The sequence below is a fragment of the Meriones unguiculatus genome, chromosome 3, assembly GCF_030254825.1.
Source record: "Meriones unguiculatus strain TT.TT164.6M chromosome 3, Bangor_MerUng_6.1, whole genome shotgun sequence".
NCBI lineage: Eukaryota > Metazoa > Chordata > Mammalia > Rodentia > Muridae > Meriones > Meriones unguiculatus.
In genome coordinates this window covers 169051701-169072777 of record NC_083351.1, presented here as the reverse complement: position 1 = coordinate 169072777, position 21077 = coordinate 169051701, and the positions used below count along the sequence as shown (strand labels likewise).

The window sequence follows — 21077 nt, the reverse complement described above, 5'->3', positions numbered from 1 at the left end:
TCATTGTATACACAATTCTTTTGGGTAAATCTTGTGTAAAAAGAAAAAGATTATAACTTGTTTGTAAATCAACAATATTTTATACTTCAGAAAATAACCAGGATAACAATCACTTTGTTTCTAAATAGTACAGACAATTAAGATGACATGGTAAAGTCTAGAAAATGGAAACAGAAGATTGTGCATCTCTTTACCCAGGCTGGGCACTGTAAGCAGGAGCTGAACAGAAAGCTGAAGCCAGGTGAACATCACACAAAGCTCCTAACGAAAGCCTTAGAACATCAACAGAGAATTGCTACATGAGACAGTGAGGGCTGTAAAAAGGAAAAGGTACCACAGATCTTCCTTTGTCTACGAAGGTGAGTCAAGTTATATGAAGAACAAGTCAGACCAGAATAATCTCTACAGTGTTCAGGATGGATGAAAATCGATGATCATTCATTAAAATTAGCAGAAATGTGTGTATAGTTCAACATAGTGTGTAGGCAGTGACCAGAAGTCAAAGCCTTTGAGCCAGGCAAAGCAGCACACACCTTTATCCCAGTACTCTGAGAGGCAAAGGCAGGATCTGTGACTTGGTGGCCAGCCTGGTCTACATAGTTTCAAAACAGCCAGAGATGTTTACACAGTCTCTGTCTGAAAGAAAAAAAAGGTGGGGGGGAGGTTAGGAGGAAAAGGGAAAAAGAAGAAAGAGGAGGGGGAAGAAGAGGAAGAAGAAAGCCTTTGAGTAAAATCAGTCATCCCCAAATGAGCACTGTAGTTGGCACAACACTGGGCTACTGGGCTACACATTAGCTATAATCATTATAATTACTGTCCTAATTTTACAGCGGGAGGACAAGAGGATTAGCCAACATAAACATATAAAATCAGTTTCTGATAAAAGGTATAACTGAAAGGCTGGCATTGGTGGCTCATGCCTTTAACCCCAGTACTTGGAGGTCGAGGCAGGTGGATCTCTGTGAGTTCGAGGCCAGACTGGTCTACAAAGCAAGTCCAGAAAAATCAGAGCTACACAAAGAAAGCCTGTCTGGAAAAAAATAACTGAAGTTAGGTCTCTCCCTTTACAATGTATCTACACACCAAAGAGTTCCAAGTTTTTTCATTTAACACTGTTCTTAGTGTCTTTCTCAGTAATGTTTGACCATACCTCTTGGTTTAAAAAAAAAAAAAAACCTGCATCACACTATCAAGACCACTTGTCATGAAACTTGTCATGAAAAATATGCACACACATAACTAAAGTGGATTTGAAAGACTTACACACTTGAAAAACTACTTACATTGATGTTGGAGACTGGACAATTCTTTTTGGCGAATTTGAATGCAAAGTAGGATACCTGAAATATGTCAGGTCTGCGCTCTGGGTCTGGTTCAAGCATGAAGCCTGTAATAACAGATCAAAACGTCGAGATGTTTGACTGAAGACAAACACTGCACAGAGGCACATCACAGGATGGGCAGTCAGTCTGATCTAAGATCCATGATTTCTAGCTGACGCTGGTAATGCTCAGAGGTAACGGCAGAAACTTTTTCTAGAAATGAACTTAACCATGAGCCCGCTACAGAGGAAAGTCACAGAACATCTTTGTGCTGGACACTGGATGGAAAGCAGATATATTATATTCTTGAAAAGGTGACAAAACCAAAAGCGAATTAACAACACAAAATCTGTGAACTTAGAGAATAACTAATTATTCAAGAAAGCTGTAGGGTCACAGTGAGGAGGTGGAGGGTCCCCTAAACCATTTCCTCTATGGTAATTTTGTTACCTAAAATGCATTTATTTTAAAATTGTCCTAATCACTGAGAAAGTCTAGGTCTGCTCATAATAACCTGGCCGAGCAGCAGAGGATGGGTACCACAGATTTCACAACGCACACCTTTCTGACATACAACATAGACCACAGCTTAGTTTCAATATTCTTCTCATCATCTCAGTCAGGAGTCTGCACTACTGCAGTTTAAAAATGTACATTAACACATTTACACCAACCTTACAAGAATGCATGAAGTCCCTGAGATATTCTAACCAAGAATGACAATTAACTACCATTTATCTATTCTTGAGTGGCTTATATTTCAAACTTCACAAAGTTGAAATTTATATTCAATTATGTACCTAAAAAAACTAATTGTTCCATGCCAGTTCTACAGCAATGCCCTTAAAGTACTTCTAATGCTTAAATTATGTTAAGTGTGTTTGAAATTAAAATTTACGTTAGTTACTCTCAGGCTTACTAGTAAAACAGTAACAGCACCAAGACAAAGCTACAGGTCAAAACGGACTAAACTCCATTCTAAACCTAGTGCTTGAACAAGGAATGAAAAAGTGACACCAAGAAAAAAGTTAGCATGGACCAGAAAATTATGAGTTTGATTTAAAAGTACAAAAATTATCCATGTAATATATAAAAAGTTTATTCCTTATAGTTTTAGTACCACTAGTAGACTAAGTAACTAAAAACATCTCATTCAATCCTCACAACAGAAAATATCTGAGACACCTACAAGGTATGTTTATCTCCTAAAATAAATACTAAAAATATCAAATGCTTAAAAAGCAGCAGTACAAAAGTTAATTTAACAAAGTAAAATGAAGTTTGACCTACTCCTAACAGTATTTACCCAGATTATTTAATGACAATCAAATTACAGGAAACCTATCAAGTTCACACGCAAAAATATTTTGTACTCTAATAGTACATTTGTCTTTTAAACGTGATTCTAAAAGCAACTAATAAAAACATTTATAGTGGAAGGGTAAGGTATTATCAAGAATATGAGAAATCAGGAGTAATGAAAAGGTAAAGGACAAGACAATAAAGAAACTAGGTATGATCTCATTGTAAATGTAGGCTCCAAATTTGTCAACAGAGTAACATGTTGTGTGGATTACAACATCTGTAACAGAGTAACAAAGAAGAAAATCAGCTCTTCTGATACAAAAGCAGAGAAAATTGCCTTGAAATTTAAAGATGGCTTCCTCCGTGACCAGCACCCTTATAGGAATTGCAGGGAGTGACAATGGGTCACATCTGACACAGTCCTCCAAGAGATAGTGACATAATTTCTAAATGCAGTGCAGCCAAGAAAGTTCTGCAGAGCAAAAAGCTCTACAGTAAAAGAATATGCTTCCTCAGAGACACTTCTTCCTCTAAGAAATACTTACTAAGTTTCCTCAAAGAATAAACAACCTTACCTCAGGTTTGTGATACCTGTGTTTCTTATTAGTTGAAAAGCCGCAAGCAGAAAGGGGAGGAGGAGAGGTGGAGGAAGGGAGGAAGCAGAGAACTGGATGTTCTACTAGGTCAGGCAATTAATTCTCTCTGAAGCATTTCACAGCCTTCAGATCAACATTATACACATATCCTGAGGGGATTTTCATGGAGTGCTATTATGACACCTGCATTTGATACCTGGTCATGATATTATGTGTGAGGTTCTCAACGATGACATCTAACCCATGTTCAAAGTCTCATTTTAGAACATCTGGGGTTTTGAAAGTTCAGATTCAATATTCTTCTCACTCTGCATTAAGGCTGGCAGTCTTACCTGATGAGCCTCTGTGCCCATCTCTCTGACTTCTTGCTGCTGTTTTAATTTGTGTATTGGTGTTTTTGTGTATGGTGAAAAAATGTGTCAAGGCACGTGTGTAGTAAGAGCCCTCCTTCCACACACAAATGTGCTCCTGGGATCAAACTCGGGTGGTTAGGCTTCACACCAAGTATGATTTGCACTGAGCCATCTCACCAGCCCCTCACTTGATTTTAAACTCCAAATAATAGGAGGTGACTATAATCATTACTAAAATCCAAAGGCAGAAAAGAGTCATGTTTTTATCTCTAGATGTTTGTAATTGAAAATTATTCCATTTTAGCCACTAAAATAAAAGAAAATAAAAATCCAATCATTAAGAATTTAATTTCAATAGTACATAATCTTGAAATAGTTTCAATGCACTCCCTGGGTTTCGTACAGTGTCATCTAATCTAACACATGCTTTAATCCAGTTCAATGCTGAGACTTGACTAATACAGAGGACATCTTCAGTTCCCAAATAGCTTCTTTCTAAACTGTCTTCGCAACTCCTAGTCCGTGAGAACTGAAGGACACGCTCTATAAGAGACATGCTTTCTGGGGAAAGACTAAATCAAAATACAAACAAGTGCCCTAGAAGTCAATGACAGGCACTCTCTAACTGCCCTGGGGGAATCCAACACTAACGGGAGCTTCAAGGAAATCCTATCTTAGGTTTGGATTATTTTCAAAAATATATCAAAGTGTCTGAGGGATTTTTTCCAAAAAACTATGTAAGAGAACGGGTTAGATCATAGACAAAACAAGACTAGCCCTGTTTCCACTTCTCATTCTGAAAGCATTCCCTCCCCCTCACAGCAACAGCATCGCGTGTTTAAGAGGAATGAAATGACGATGCTGCTGCTTTGAAGAAAAGTCTACAGGAAAGACAGTAAGACTAATAAAAGCAGCTTTCTCAGCAACACAGTCACAATTCTTTCTTCTGGATCACTCACTGATAACCAAGAGTACACCCAAACACCTACATAACCACAAAACTGCACAGCTTTAGCAAACTGTTCATAGCTATTAACTCATGGCTGATGAATTCAAACGTTCTGAGTGACATCAAATGGATGCAAACAGTACTACAATTAACTGTGTAAATGTGCATTGTTGAATAAATAAAATTTAGCACTAAAAAGTATGAAATTCAAAATCCGTGAGCACAGACATGTAACACTCATGTTTTCTGAATGAAGGACTTGCAATGTAGAACTCTAACTGTACTTTACAAGCACAGATAACTAAATGTGACGATGAGAAGCACACAAGACTACATGTGAAAGATTTACACAGAATTCAGAGAATTCAAACTGGTTTTTAGCATTACATTGTAAATAAGGATGTTGTGGTTTTTCAAAATCTACACTTCATTACAGCATTTTAAAAATAAGGTCTATAAAGCTTTTGACAAGGAGGTAGACTCCTGGGAGTTAAAACTTGATCTGCATGTCTGTGGGGATGTGAGCACGCACATGTGAAGGTCAGGACAACTTTCGGGAGTCAGTTCTTGCCTTCCATGGTGTCATCTGCACAGGGAACTCTGGCAGCACCTAACTGGCTTGCAAATACTTTCACCCACTGAGCAATCTCGTTAGCTCCCATTTTTAAAACTTAAGGGTTTTATAATTCCAAATTTTCTTGAAGTTTTAGTTTATTCAACCCTTTTCATTTTTGGCATAGTCAAATTGATACCAGAAACTAAAACCTTCACATTATGGTCAGATAAAGAAGCATATGCTACACAGCAAACTAGCAATTAATTAAACTCTAATTGGGCCTAAAATTATCAACAGTATTATGCTTACCAAGCACTATACAAACACATTCCCACACACATATGGGGCCACACATAAACACAGAGAAATTCAACACTACTTGGGAATAAAATAACATTTCAGTACATAAGCTGCCCAGTCTCCACACAGTATTGGGCAGTAAGAACACTCTGAGAGGCTTTAAGACTTTTCAAGATCCCTAGTAAAACTGTACAGTCAATTATTACTGAGACGCTATACTCAGCAACAAAAGTTAACAGCTACAATGATTTATAAAAATGTCACAGTAAAACATTAAAACTCAATTATCCAGAGAACATAGCAACCAAATTCTACGCTCTAATCTTTGAGTATTACAATTAATAGGATTATTTCATACTTCTATTGTTCTGAATTTTTTGAGAACATTATACAGGATTGAGAAGGTTAAGAGTTTAATGTTTATTCAAATATACATGGATTTATGTCTGCTCATTAAAAAGAAATCATTCTACAAAATAGTACACTAAAAGAGCACTCCTGTCGAAAAAGTACATCCGGAGCAATGTCATTGCAAGGACACACCTACTCATGGTACCTACGATGATGACACAGACTGCCCTGACAGTGCGGCACCTCCAGCTTAACTAGAGGCTGGCACAGATCAGAAAGCCCACACAAACAATGCTGGCAGGTGCTTAACAGTGAAAATTGGCATCAAGGACCCACGCCATGACACAGGTACCAGTGCATATGAAGAGCTGCACAGAGCAGAGATGGAGCTCGCTGTAGAGAGCAAGTAGAGTCCTGAAGAACTATGTATCCCAGTACATCCACGAGTGCTGATGTCCCACAACTCTGAATCCAGCTGCAGCATTAAAGTCCCCACACAAGGACCTCAATACCTCAGCCCCATGAAGGTGGCAAAGCTGTCCCCAGGTGAGGCTCAGAGGGATGGCAAAGCCTTCCTCAGGGCAGAGTGTGAATACTGATGGTGTGTCCAGAAATGTCTATGTAGCTTTTTCTCACCACCCCTAGACCCATGTTTATGGCATGAAGACTGCTCCTACTGAGGTTAGCCAAGCCTCCCTTTGTTCAAGTGTATACAGTAAACACAAGAGAGCCCAGACCACTGGATCCCAGCTTTTCTGTATGTATGTCTGGCTTCTGCATTGCCGCCTCACTCCTCCTAAGGGCTCGAGGATAAGTCATGCAAGAACGCAGCACACAAGCACACCGACTTAAGCACACCAACTCTCATAATTAAGCATCCACACAAGCAGAATGGCAGCCAAACTTTAGCGGTTTCTTTTCCCCACCCCATTATTCTGGTTGCCCTTGCCTAGAAAAGGCATTCTGTAGGACACAAGGTACTCTGTATGTCAAGATGATATAATTCTTCAATTTCCAGTATCTGTGAGTAAATCTGTATCACAGAAATTCTGTGCTTTAATACTCCAACCAAGGACTATGCATGGAAATAACTTATGACCCCTGCACAGATGTAGCCCATGGCAGTTCAATATCTAAGTGGATTCCATAGTAATAGGAACAGGGACTGTCTCCGACATGAACTGATTGGCCTGCTCTTTAATTACCTCCCCCTGAGGGGAAAGCAGCATTACCAGGCCACAGAAGACAATGCAGCCACTCCTGATGAGATCTGATTGACTAGGATCAGAAGGAAGGAAAAGAAGACCTCCCATATCAGTGGACTTGGGGAGGGGCATGCATGCAGAGGGTGGAGGAAGGGAGGGATTGGGACAGGAGGAGGAAGGGAACCAGAGGGGGGATACAAAGTGAATAAAAATTAAAAAAAAAAAGTGTGCAAGTCACACTAGATCATATATGTCCCTTTTTCTCCTGAACAACATGACCAATATGTTACTGTGGAATCCTTCTCCTTGATTTACACAGGGCCCATACATTAAGAAAGTCGGACACTTCTCAAACACATATCCAGTATTACTTTCAGTTGATCATTTATGCCGGTTGCTGACTTAGGAGGATTGGTGGGAGCAGTGCTAGTGCTGACCAAAGAACCCAGAGCCGTGTGCTGTTGGGCAAGCATTCTACCACTAAGCAATCTCCCCCCAGCCCCTTGGCTGGACCTGGACCTCTTCACTGCACTCTTCTGCACCTGCCTTCCCGGTGAATTACAGGTATTTGCTGCAACACCTAAGCCATGTGGGCAGACTTAAAACGTAAAGTTACTCATCACTGGGTTATCTTTTATAGTAGGGTTGATTGCCTAAATTTCCTACATTCTCGACTTGTGATTAAATTCATGCCTATTTTTTTCAGTGTATATTTTATTTTTACATTTAAGTATTTTATTTATGTGAAGTTTTAATAGACAAATAAAGACTGTTCTATCTTTGTTCACAAACAGCTACAAAATTTATCTCTTTCCATGTATTCGCTTCACTAAGTTTAAATGCTATCTTTATCAATACTCTGTTCTGTGCCACAGAGGCTAGAAGAGTGCTGAAAATGCAGAAAACAAACCTGAAATGCTGAAGACACTGTAGTCAAGCTGAGTAGCTGGTTCAACCCTGCAGCGACCTAACTTAGCTAAGGGCTGCCCCCTCCACTCAAAGATCTTTTGTGAAGTTTTACAATGTACATGTACAAAACCTTAAATTACAGTATCTTTTTAAAAGGAAGCAAAGGCCTTTAAAAAGGCTGGAAGGAAATCTAGTTTTTTATTAACTACAATGAATTTGGCTTCAAAGATACAAAAACTGAACAATTAAATGCTGTCAAAAGTGTCCCAGGTAATTCTGATTGCCTTAATTATGTAATTGCTGCCATGTGTTACTAAATTTTATCTAGGAAGTTAAAAATATCCTTGTATTCATTGGTAATTAGATTGCTTTCTGCTCTACAGAGGCAATATAACCATTTTAAAATATTTTTACTATAGTTTACGAAATTAAAAAGTCTAGATTTAAGAAAGAATATAAATAGTAGGCTCTAAAGTCCTGTGTCTTAATAAAAACATTTAATATACCTTCCCAAGTACTTACGAATCAAACAATGTATGTTCTGAGAGTAGCGAGAAGTGTCTGGGATGGTGAAGCTGCCATCACAGATAGCAACCTGACTCTCACCAAAAGGAAGCGTGAAGAAACAAAGTTTATATAGTAAACATCCCAGGGCCTGTAAAAAAAAAAATGACAGAGGAACACCATCAGGGCTTAGCAACCAACCACAGAACATAGAGTAGTCCAGACCAAGGCTGGAAATGGAGCTAACTGGTAGAGTACTTGCTTAAACATGCAAGGCCTCAGCACCAATAGCAAGAAAACCAAAAGCTAAACACGCTATTTAAAACAAACAACCCAAATGCTCCTATTTTAGATCAAATTATTACTTAAGTTAACATAGTTAATGTTTTAGAAAGCCTTCAGTTCAATGTTCCTCTGTTGCATCTGTGATCATTTAGGTAAGCTGCCCTGTATCACGGGTAACTAAAATCAAACCTGGCTGATTCCTTGTGGAGAAAATAATATCCACTTGGTACTGTCCTCATAAACACTGCCACTGTGACACAGATACATCCGAGAAGATGTCTCCGTCAGATGCCTACAGGCAGTTTACGGAGGCAGCTTCATAATTGGTGATTGATGTGTGTAGGTCCTAAGTGACATAAGAAAGCAGCTGAGCAAGCCCTGGGTAGAGAGCCAGTAAGCAGCATTCCTCCCCTGTCCCCCAGTGGTCTCTGTTTAATTCCTGCTTCCAGGTTCCTGCTCTGGCTTCCCTTGGTGATGGAGATGTAAGCGGTAAACAGAAACAGACCGTTTCCTCCGCTAGTTGCTTTTTGGTCATGGTATCTATCACAGGAGTACTAACCCCAATTAAAGGAAACATGAGGCTATTTTTAACAATTTTTCTTGAAACTCACTATACATCATGTTTTAGGTCCTAAGATTCACAATTTGAGTAGGCTGTCGATCAAAGTTAAGACAACCAACACTGGCTATTATTTCATAACATAAATATTAATTCATTGATCAGCAAGATGCGTGAAGGTAAATGCCAGCGAGTCCAGGACTCACGTGGTAGAAAGGGAAGAGACAACTTGAAATTGCTCTTCAGCCTCCACACATACACAAAGGCAAAAATATAAGCTAAGCACAGTGAAAAAATTAACTCTTTGGGACTGGAGAAAGAGCCCAACAATTAACATGTGCTGCTCTTGCAGAGGACCCGAGTTCAGTTCCCAGCAGCCAGGCCAGGAGCTAACCCCCGCCTAGGACTGCAGCTGCTCCAGGAGGTCTGGGGCCTCCTCTGACCTCCACAGGCACCAGCACACACACTGCATACAAACACAAATGTACATAAATAAAAATAAAAACATTTTTTTAAAAGTTAATTATGGGGCTAGAGATGTGGCTCAACAGTTGAGAGCACTATCTGCTCTTCCAAAGGTCCTGAGTTCAATTCCCAGCACCCACATGGTGGCTCACAACCATCTATAATGAGATCTGATGCCTTCTGGCATGCAGGTGTACATGCAGTAAAGCACTCATATACATAAAATAAACATTTTTTAAAAGTTAATTATGTGTCCGTATATGGTCCTGTAATATTTTCTGTACATTGTGCTAATCTGTAGCATCAAAAGAAAAATGCTCTCTCTGCTTATTTTGCATGACTTTCTATAAACAAACCTCATTGCATCAATACATCACTTTACTGACATGAAGGTAACATTCTCAAGTACAATTTTTCTCTAGAAAAGTAGCATAGGACATTTCCAGCTAATCTGCCACAGTTCAAACCTGCGACACATTTTTTAAAGAGGAAAAGAATATATATTTTATATATTTTGGTTTACAAAATTATCTCTTTGTCAAAAGATAGCACTTCAAGCTACAAGGGTAAGGGGCACTTCCAACTCTAAATAAATTATCCAGCAGTGAGTAGGCAGCACATCTGCATTACGGCTGATGCTGGCTAATTAGCCAATAAGCTCTTTGCTGTTACATTTTCCCCATATATCCACTTCACCATCCATAACTAACAAGTGTTTTTATAATGTCTACGAAGACTATAATACACAGAAAGCTTTAAGTACAATATTAATTTTAAAAGAATATTCCAACTATAACATTCTTGTAGTGAAGAAATTTCCAAGGTCTATAATTTCAATACAATTACTTGAAAATCCTATAGGTTATTATATGATTGCTGAAATGGTAAAGACACTACCTAGAAATACCCAATTGATATGGTTAAAAAGGTAATGATGGCTGCTTTTCTATGAGGAAGATAATATAACAAACTGAACATGAGACTCCCATTCAACTGCTGTAAAAATACTATTGACGCCGTAAAATTCGCATTAAATGACATCTTTCTACCATCCAGATGACCTTCAAAACAAATATGACCTGCATTTCAGCCAGTTTATCCTGTCAATCAAATCTTTGTCATTTTCCTTGGTTTAGATTAAATATGGGAGTCCACACATAATCTGGCAATGCCAGCTCACTTAAAAGGAGACTGAGGACGTAGTTCAGGAGTACAGTGCTTCCTAGTACATGACCCTTCCCCCAAAAAAACAATGGTGGAAGAAAAAAGGGTGAAATATGTTGCATTGCACTATATAACCACAGTAAGTTGTCTTGTTTCACACCACAGTATTCTCATCTTTAGTCACTGAGTCAATGATAATTTTGTAGAAACACGAGGGATCAAGTCAGCTGGTTTTGAAGGCCATCAGCATGTCAAATTCTCTTCACAAAAGTTAATGTAGGATTTCTACTCAGCATCCTAGAAGTCTGGGTAAAAATAACGTACAAGGGAAACTCTCAAGGGAAAAAAACTGTTGTGCCAAAATAAAAAATGTTTTGTAACTACTTCACCTGAACACTGTAATTCTTTTCATTGGTGTATTTTCTTGAAACAGAACCAGCAAATACAATTCTTGACCAAACTGAACGGACTCACACCTAAACTGTAGTGTTTCTCTGTTCCATCTGTGCTAAGTGTGACAAGCATAAGACAGTCGTTATGGACATGGAAACAGACACTACATTGATTTTTTTTTAAATCTTTGGAGTAACTATTTATACATTTACTAAATCTTATCTTAGAGGTGACAAATGAGAAAGATCCTCTGCATTAAGATATTAGATAGCATTTGTGTGCTTCAAGAAAAAAATTGAACACCCATTGGTTTCAAAGCAGTAACGAAGCTGACTTGTGCAGCTTCTGTGTTGCTGAACTATTGCAGGTAGTATGGAACTGAAAGCAATCACAAAATTAGGCCAGAAAAGATCTCTACAATCATTTCTTGTAATCATTTTGCTTTATAAAGATCCAACTCACTTTGCTTCCTATATTACACATAATCATCAACTTTTCTGTAAGTTATCAAATCAACCCAATGCTAATGCCAAAGATGGGAAATTTAATTTGAATCATAGAGACTGGCATAATATCAAAATAAGTAAAACAAATTTACTTCCAATTTGGTTTAATCTTACATAGTTTCAAACTCAACTACCTTAAGAATCACTGACGAGAGAGAGAGAGAGAGAGAGAGAGAGAGAGAGAGAGAGAGAGAAGAAAGAAAGAAAGAAAGAAAGAAAGAAAGAAAGAAAGAAAGAAAGAGTGAGTGAGTGAGTGAGTTACAATAAGCAGGTGAGAAGATTCCAAAGACCTGACTGCCTGGCAAAACTGTTTGTCTCTGGGGTTTTCTGTCTTCCCAAGCCGGAGGGAACAGGCTAGGGGAAGCAGCAAGGAGCCAGTTGCTGGCTTGCACACATTACACGTGTGGAGCTGGCAAGGTAACTCGGGCAGGCAGGCCCTCACTGCCTGGAGTCCTGAGTGGGACTCTGCGCCCCACATGTTGTCAAGGGAAATCAACCTCTAAAAGTTGTTCTCTGACCTCCCCTCACATGATATGTGGCCTTATACACAATACGTAATTTTCCAATTGAAAAATCAAAACTATCTAATTTTTTCGTAAGTTCTAGATTTCAAAAATTGTATTCTTCTCTTGACAATATGCTCATGCAAATGCAGCTACCAGTGACTGTTTAATGCATTTGGATTTGAAGATAGTTTCTTAGGCTATTAAATACAATGGAAAATGTTTCCTACTTACAAGTTTGAAAGAAACGTGAGATTCTAAAAGTTTTTCTATAAATTAACACTATTTACTGGTATAAAATTGAATCCAGATAAATATATACTAAATAAGGAATAGTTAATGATTATATTATTATTATAAGGTTTAGAGTTAGAAAAAAGTTACTTGTGTTAGCTTCCATTTTAAAAAGATCATGAAGTATTCCAAAAAGTTATGCTGTAATTGCTTAACAGTTACATCCAGATTTTCTATATCACCACCAGCTGAAATTCAAAACTAAAAAGGTGAATATTCACCTATAATCCAAGTCCTAAAAGTGACTGTGTTGGTAGCTACATTACATACCTATGCACCCTTCTTCAATGTGGGCAGCCCGTCCCCTGACTTAGGAGATTAAACCCCCGCATTCTCCCGAGTAAGAAGCTCCTTTCTGCACAGAAGGGATGCCTCTGGGGAGGCGAGAGCGAAGGAGGCACATCTCGATTCACTCAATCGGTTACAATGAGGTTCAGCCTTTGAGTCTTACCCAGATGTCAGCCTTGGTGGTAATGGGTTTCCCTCCATAAAGGTTGATCATTTCCGGGGCTCTGTATGACAGAGTCGTGTATCTAGCAACGTGAATTAAACAAAGGAGACACAGTCAAAAACAAAAAGACAAGGTAAGAGAAGCTTCTCTACCAGATATAACATAAAAGGCTTCTGGATGCAGAAACATAGAAATAATACTGTGCTAAAAGTCTATCAAGAATTAAATGCAACCAAGTATCTATAGCAATTTTCATTTAGCAACTATAACAGTATTTATATAAAAGCTGAATTCTCTTTATTAATAAAAGCATAAATGAGAACCTACTGGAAATAATTTCTGTTGATTTAAATGAAATAATTCACTTAAACTACAATAGCCTCTTTATCAAAATATTTCCATGTACTAAAAGTAAAACTACACTCTCAAAATTTTACTTTATCTCTTTTACTCTAAGGAGTTTGGTTAATAGATATGAGCGCTGCACAGAGTAGTAAATGTTTTAAGTTTTTATAATTTTCGTTACTGTAATTCAATGATACACATTCTGTACTTCTAACATCAACACCAACCTAAGTTCTTTGGAATTAAAATACACTATAAATCAATTTCCACTAATTTTAAAAAAAATCTAGTTTAGGAACAGAAATATTTAATCAAATAGTGCTCAAATCTCATAGTAGAAATTATAGGAGTATGAATGGACAACCTCTATCACAGCAAAATTCTTTTTTAGTGTTTATACACTTTATCTTACAAGAAGAATCTTAAATCACAACATCCTAACATCTTCTCCCAAATTACACTCACTGGTGAGACAGTCTGAAGGTACTCGTGCAGAGGAACCAGAATATAAACTACATGATCACAGAACTGTTATCCTTATATCTCAGCACCAGAAACAGAGTTCGCCCTGAATGAGCACTTGTCATCTCAGGGTTAGACCATCAACTCTTAAATGTGATATGAGCTTACCTCACCATATTCCAATCATCATAAAAACTAAACTGAGCCTTGCTTATATCCCACAATGCAACAAATTAAACACCTAGCAGATGAGAGACACCTGACATTTGAAGCAGCCATGTTTTAATAACATGGATCCCAAGAGGCCAGCAGACAATGCTTCCACTTTTGTGATCTCCAGGGCATTTACGTTCACAGAATCCAAGACAGTCTTTTTCAACACTGTTTTCTTAGTAGAAATGCACAGTCTATGCTATATGCTACTATTATATATGGTCTAGGTAACTGCACTATACAAGTGGGTCAGACACCGGCTCTCTGAACAGCTCCTCATCCTAACTGAGACTGTGATGAAAGGACACTGAAGAGCAGGCCCTATTCTGACAGATTGCTGTCCCTGTGTCATTTCAGAAACTGCTCTAAGACAGTTTGTTCTAATTTCTAAAACTAAAACAACAGAAGAGTTAGGTTCTTACAAATACTCTAACAACCACAGAAAATACAGGATGAAGAAGCACAAAGTATATGTGATATTTTTCCAGAAAGCTTTGCAATATAACCCTGAAAGCAACAGTGACTCCATAGAGTCTTAGTACTTACATTTTTCATATAGTTTTCAGTATATATAATACACACACTCTTAACATCAGCTAACATGTTACAAGCAATTTACATTTTCAAAGCACCCACTGTCCCATAGCAAAAAAGACTAAGACTATGCTAAACTCAAAAGTCACTGAAGGAAATGGAGAGGTGACTCGGTGGTTAAGAACATTCCTTGCTCTTGCAGAAGATCAGGGTTCAGTTCCCAGAACCAACTGGTGGTAGACAACCATCTATAACTCCAGTTCCAGGGGATCAAATGCCCTCTTCTGACCTCCACAGTACTATACACATGCAGTGGACTTACATACACACAGGCAAAACATTCATACTCGTGGCAAAATAAATCTTCTAAATCACTTAGAATTCCCTCATTGGCCCTATTAGCCACTGTAGCTTATTTCACACATTTCATTATTAATCTGCTTATCACACAAAAAAAAAATTCATGCATGGTATTCATCAACTGTCTATTCAGACTATTTATTCACATATTAATCATTTTCATTTTGAAGCAATCTACAAATGGAATAATGTAAAATTTGTATTAATGCAGCTAACTAGCTATAGTCTCAAGTTAATCAAAATGCCTATGAGACAAAAGTGCAATAAAAATAAGAACTTACTTTTTAATTTCTTCTTCTACGACATTAACTCCATCTTTTTGAGGATTAAGAAATTTATTAGTGGCACTGCCAAAGTCACAAAGTACATAATTTCCAGCATCATTTAGCAAAATATTTTCTACCTTAAGAAAAGAAAATCAATGATTACTATTTTCAAAACAAAAGATGTCTTCTTTTTAACCTGTTGGGGTCAGGTGCCTGGTACACATATATGTACACACTCACCCATGTATCTACACACATTCATGCACACAAACACACAGACAGAGGCAGATGAAGCGGAGCAGGGGTGGCACAGTGCTCATGACCCCACGACTCCGGAGGCAGAGAGGCCAGAGGCCAGAAGGGCTTGTAAAAATGCTCAACACTAATCTCCTAGATGCCCTCCATGAGAGCCAACAAGTGTCAGTCAAAATTCTGAGTGTATCTCCATTACTCTCCATCCCTAAGACTTCAGAGAAGAAGCAATGGAAAACATTTAAAATAGACTTCTAGTTAACTTCTTTGGTTGAGCATTCACATGCAAAATGCTTGAAACCAGATGTGTTGCTGGTTTGGAATTATTTTTTATATTGGTGGCAAGATTCAAGAATAAGACTAAAATTCACTCACATTTTATATACACCTTACACATAAAGTCTAACAATAATTTTATACAATATCCTATCTGAAGCACGTGGCCAGGTGCAGAATTTTACACTCATGACTCCACCATATCAAATCTCAAGAAATGTAAGAAGGCATTTTCAAATGCAGATTTCCTGATTCAAGATGCTCAGCCTACAGCACCATTTTTATTTGAAAACCCTATAGTGAAAAATACAAATTTAAAATTATACTTTAACTTGGAAATCGGAGTTAAAACAGCTAAAATAAAATGTGAGTACTTCGATGTCTTGAATACTCTAATCTGGGTACAGAGAGAGCTCCATCTGCTGCTTACTAGTGTGTACATAACTGGACAATTTGTTTAACCACTCCCTGCTCTGGTTATCTTCCCTAGAAAACAGAGGAGACAATAGTTACTTCAGGAAACAGTTATTAAAAGACAGGTTAAAACTCAGAACACAGTCTGGAATGTGTTAAGGACCAAATAAATTATTATTATTTTGGCAATGTCTTTTTTCCTATACTTATTTACATTACTAAAATGCTAACTTTATTAGTTTATTTTAGCTTTCATGATTATCAATAACTTATATTCTAAATGACACTTTATTTTGTTTATCATAAGATGTAAAATTATATTTAATCAGTCAAAATAGTCACTCCCTTCTTTATTTACTGAACCATTAGTTAGCCTCTGCTATGTGCCCTGCACTGTTCAAGAGCATGCACATATCTCACACACACACACACACACACACACACACACACACACACAAAGAAAAAAGCCAACACCAAAAGCCTAGCGAACCTCGTAGTCTAGTGAGAAAGGTCAGAAAACAAACACTAGGCATAACACATAAGCAAATGATACAGGATCTTTGGTAGGGGGCAGAAGCAAGGAGAGAAAGAAAAAGCATTTTAAATTCTAGGTGTAGAACACAGTGTCCCCAGTTCTTACCTTCAGATCCCGGTGGATTATCGGAGTCTTACATTGATGCAACCTTGCGACAGCTTCGCAGGCATCACAGAAGATCTGTAGGACCTCTGACTCGGTGAAGCCTGTCTGCAGCTTCTTATTCATCTGATTCACTACCTGCCCAGCTAAACAAGAAGCAGCTCTGAGGACACACTCTGAATAAAGTCCACCAGAAAGACCATACCTGGAAACCCTTTCCAGCCTAGCCATGATTCTCCCAACTCTCCCGAAGATTCTTACACATACCACACTGATTCAGTGACAGACCTACATCTTACATCCCTGAGATCAGAACCCTAAAAAAGACAGTCTCTTGCTAATACTATTTACCAGTGTTTTAACATTTAGCCACTTCATAAATGGAAGTTTTTCTATGGTTAATGATGTATCTACTTGAAGCAAACGTCATTCAACACTGCTTTATATCGGGTGAAGTGTGATGAACAAAAATAAGGTTTCTACTGTCACAGAAATATAATATATAGTGTTTCAAGGTAAAAAATAAGGACAAAAAGATATGACTATCATTTCTAACATTACATAGTAAGAATATAGAGAACTTGCATAGAAAACCTGAATTTAGTTTGGGGATAAGATGGGATGAGAGAAGAACATATCAATTTAGGCTTATCTAAGTGACATTCATGTTAAAACAGAAGAATAATTACAAAATGGCAGGGTTAAGATTTCGGAGAACATGTGGGTAATAATGAGTTTTGTGTACAAACATATCCTATTTAGGAAGGAAGTTAATAACAAATAACTTTTAAAGGGCTAGTGCTGATATTGCCAAGGAAGTACAGAAAAACGATGTGACTGATATAAGTCAGACACTGATAGCTACATTTCGTATTTTTAGCTTAAAAGCAAAAGAGAACTGTTGATCTGACATTTTAAATATCACCTTGATTATAGGATGAAGCGATCTAATGAGTTAAACCAGTAACTTTACTTTATGAAAGAAAAGAATCAGTACTCTTACCCAGCTGTAGACCACATATGCTACTGACCTGCCAGACAAGCTCTGTCACCTGGTGCAACAGCGGCATGACTGTGACACAGTAACAAACTCTTTTCTTTTCTGGTTAGATCTGAGGCCTGTTCCGCAGGAGGGAATTTATGGCTATTACTGCCAGACTGAACTCAAACTTATGATCCTCCTCACCTCATCCTCTTCAGATATCCAGCCAGCATGTGCTGCCACAACGACCATGTTCTTGGAACTATAAACCTAGTCAAAGGTCCATGGCTGGAGAGATCACACAGACTGTGGAGGGTGCTACCCCTGCGTGCTACTAAGTGGACATGTTATTAAACTGCTCTCTAAACATTTATGTTTATACCCACAGATAGTGCTCATCTCAATTTTGGTCAGAGAAGCTTCTTTTCTTTCAATGGCAGTAGTTAATGCAGAGTCTCATAACTATCAAAGCTTTCAGAACATGTCCCAGTTGAGTGATCTGTCCTGTCACCCCACCCCTCTCTTACACACACACACATTTACACCCAAGTAAGAAGGTGTAGCCAGCACTTGCTACTTTGTGGGCTCTTCTTTCTTCCACCCTTTCAACCCCTAACACTAGATATGACAGAAAAAAAGATAGAGGGGAAAAAAAAAAGAGCCCTGAATTAAGTCAGGGGTCAGAAAGGGGGTGACGTTATCATTAGACTACTTCCTGCTGATTAGGAGCATGGAGTTCCTTGGGGCGAATCTGATCTTCACCATCAAGATATCTAAATTATTTTTGTTGTTTCCTCTCTGTCACATGACTACATAACAAACCACAACCAACAACAAGCAACAGCCCTCCCTGCATCCCCAGCACCACCTCACAGGGCCCTAGCATTTTATATACCCTCTGAGAAGTCCCCATCCAAATGTCACACAACCACAGAAACTATGTGCAGCTGGCAAAAATCACACCTCTGCTAGAGCACGAGGCCAATCAGTCAGCTGCTTTGAAGCAGCCTCATATCCCCACACCTGGGATTAAAACAAAACCTATTTTTATAATATTTCTGTGTTGTTTTAAGAAACCAAAACTCCAAAGTTGTCACTACAAGGAGCTTCACTGGAAAGAGAGGGAGAGCGCTTAGGTGCTTTCGCAGGCATCTGCTCCTTCTATCTCCAAGAAAAACCACCCCAAGGAGAGGCTACCAGAGCCAACAAGCCCATGAAAGATATGGAGTAAAACTAACCCAAGTAGTCACAGCTACCAAAGAGACAAGTGATCAAGCTCTGACAAAACCAGCACTGCCACCCTGGCAGTCTCCGCCCACAAATGCCAACCATGCACAAGCAATAATAAGCAAGGGCTGCTTTATGCTATCAAATTCTCAAGTGTTTTGTTATTAAGCAAAAGCTAGTGCAGATACAATTTAAAGGAACTAATAGAAAGCATTTTCTAAAACAAACTTAGAAAGTCACACACTGTCATAATTTATTTATAAGTTATTCATAAAACAATAAAAATATAGTCAAGTAACCATACTGATGTCCTGAAGAAGACTGAACCATACTGAAGACTGAAGAAACACATTATCTCTTTAAGTCAGTGGTTTTCAACCTAATGCTGTGACCCTTTAATACAGGTCCCCATGTAGTGGTGACCCCCTATCACAAAATTATTTTCGTTGCTACTTCATAACTGTAACTTTGCTATTACAAATTATTATGTAAATCTCTGATATGCAGGATATCTGATATGTGACCCCTGTGAAAGGGTCATTCAACACCCAAAGGGTCACAACTCACAGGTTGAGAACCATTGCTTTTGAGTGTAAACTAGCCAGTTTGGTTTGGTTAAGTAGTACCAAAACATTAATGTATAAACAAAAGGCAATTTGCACAGCACAGAAGATGGCTGTAGCACTGAGAACAGAGAAGCACGGAGTGAGTCATGTACAGGCTACATACCACGGGCTATTTTCCACTGAGTCTTATCCCTATACAACCAGTGTGCTTGAACTGCGTATATGACACAAATGACCTCCATAGCAGTAGGAAGGGGAGAGAAGTCATTCTCCCATTCTCTGCTCCTCCAAAGCATTTCTCTGTCATGGGAGAAAAAGACTGTATCTATTTGGTTCACATGAAAAAAGGGACTCCACTCAGGCCTCGGATTCATCCTCTTAAGATAAAATTGCCAATCCAGACGGCACACTGTGAACTGTGATACAGAAACTTCCCAGACAAGAGAGAACAGAGCAACAAAGCGGAAGAATCTGGGAAAACTAGAATAAAGGAAGAAATATAGTAAATAATTTTGTTAATTAAAAAGATTTTCACTTAAAGCAAGAGCAACATAGTAAAAATATATGGGAAAATAAAAAAGAATTACTAAAAATAATATAGCAAAAACTAATAATAATAATACAGCAAAAGTACAAAATTCTATCGAAAACTTAAAATATACACTTAAGGAAGCTTCCAACAAAAGCAGAAATTAAAAGGAAAAAAATGAAAAGATAATCAGACAACCAATTACCACATGAAGACAAGCATTCATTTTAAACCAAACCACGAGCATACAAGAGAAAAGGTTGGGTGTCCTACAAAAGGACTATATTAAGTATACATACCATAAGATTTCAAAACAACAGAGAAAAATGGGTAGCTGCCTGTTAGGGTCTATGCAGAAAATGAGTCACACAAAAAATTTAACCATCACACTACAAGACAGAAAAATGGAACCATGCCATCATCATTCTGCATCAGTGTTGCTTGTGTTTACTAACCAGATTAACAGTCCAACGTAGCACAGAATAAAGACCTATTAGTCTATGCCCCGACACACACACCCCTTTGACCTCAGAAGCTAAGCCGTATCGAAGCTGGTCAGTACTTAAAAGAGAAAATCAAGACATGCTTACCAACTCAAGATCTCAAAAATGTCTCCACCCACAAATTTATTCTCAAAAGTTAAGGAAAAATTAACTTAGTCCTTGGAGATGTAGCTCAGAGGTATGCAGAGGCCCGAGCTCAATCCCCAACACCTAAGGAGAGGGAGCGGGACTAGAAGTGGGAGCCCAAGATAGAAGGAAATAAAGAACGCCCAAGTAATAGCTAAATTCTGTTTAAAATTAAACAGGTGAATAGAAGTCTCTCCAAAGAGTGTTTCTGATAAAGGGAAAAAAATGAAACTCACATAAATATTATGTTTAAGTTTCCCACATAAAGACTTGAATTTCTACTGAGGAAGATGGGCTAAATTAATAATATACCTTAGGAAATTAGGCAAGTAAAAATTCCAAGAAAATGTAATTACACACTACTACCTGTCACCTCTCAATAATAAACAAAATACTAAAAAAAACACTGACTTAG

The 21077-nt window shown here is 38.1% G+C and overlaps 1 protein-coding gene across 2 annotated transcripts in view; it reads right to left on the bottom strand.

Annotated features, from left to right (window-relative positions):
• The window catches only part of Bmp2k (BMP2 inducible kinase), a 96818-nt gene that overhangs the window by 38021 nt on the left and 37720 nt on the right, over positions 1-21077 (bottom strand). For both annotated transcript variants that reach the window (XM_021650053.2, XM_021650055.2), the window contains exons 4-8: positions 16733-16875; positions 15166-15287; positions 12971-13052; positions 8369-8501; positions 1284-1387 (exon numbers count right to left, since the gene is read on the bottom strand). In XM_021650053.2, coding sequence (XP_021505728.1) covers positions 1284-1387; positions 8369-8501; positions 12971-13052; positions 15166-15287; positions 16733-16875 — 584 coding nt within the window. The remainder of the gene's footprint in view (positions 1-1283; positions 1388-8368; positions 8502-12970; positions 13053-15165; positions 15288-16732; positions 16876-21077) is intronic.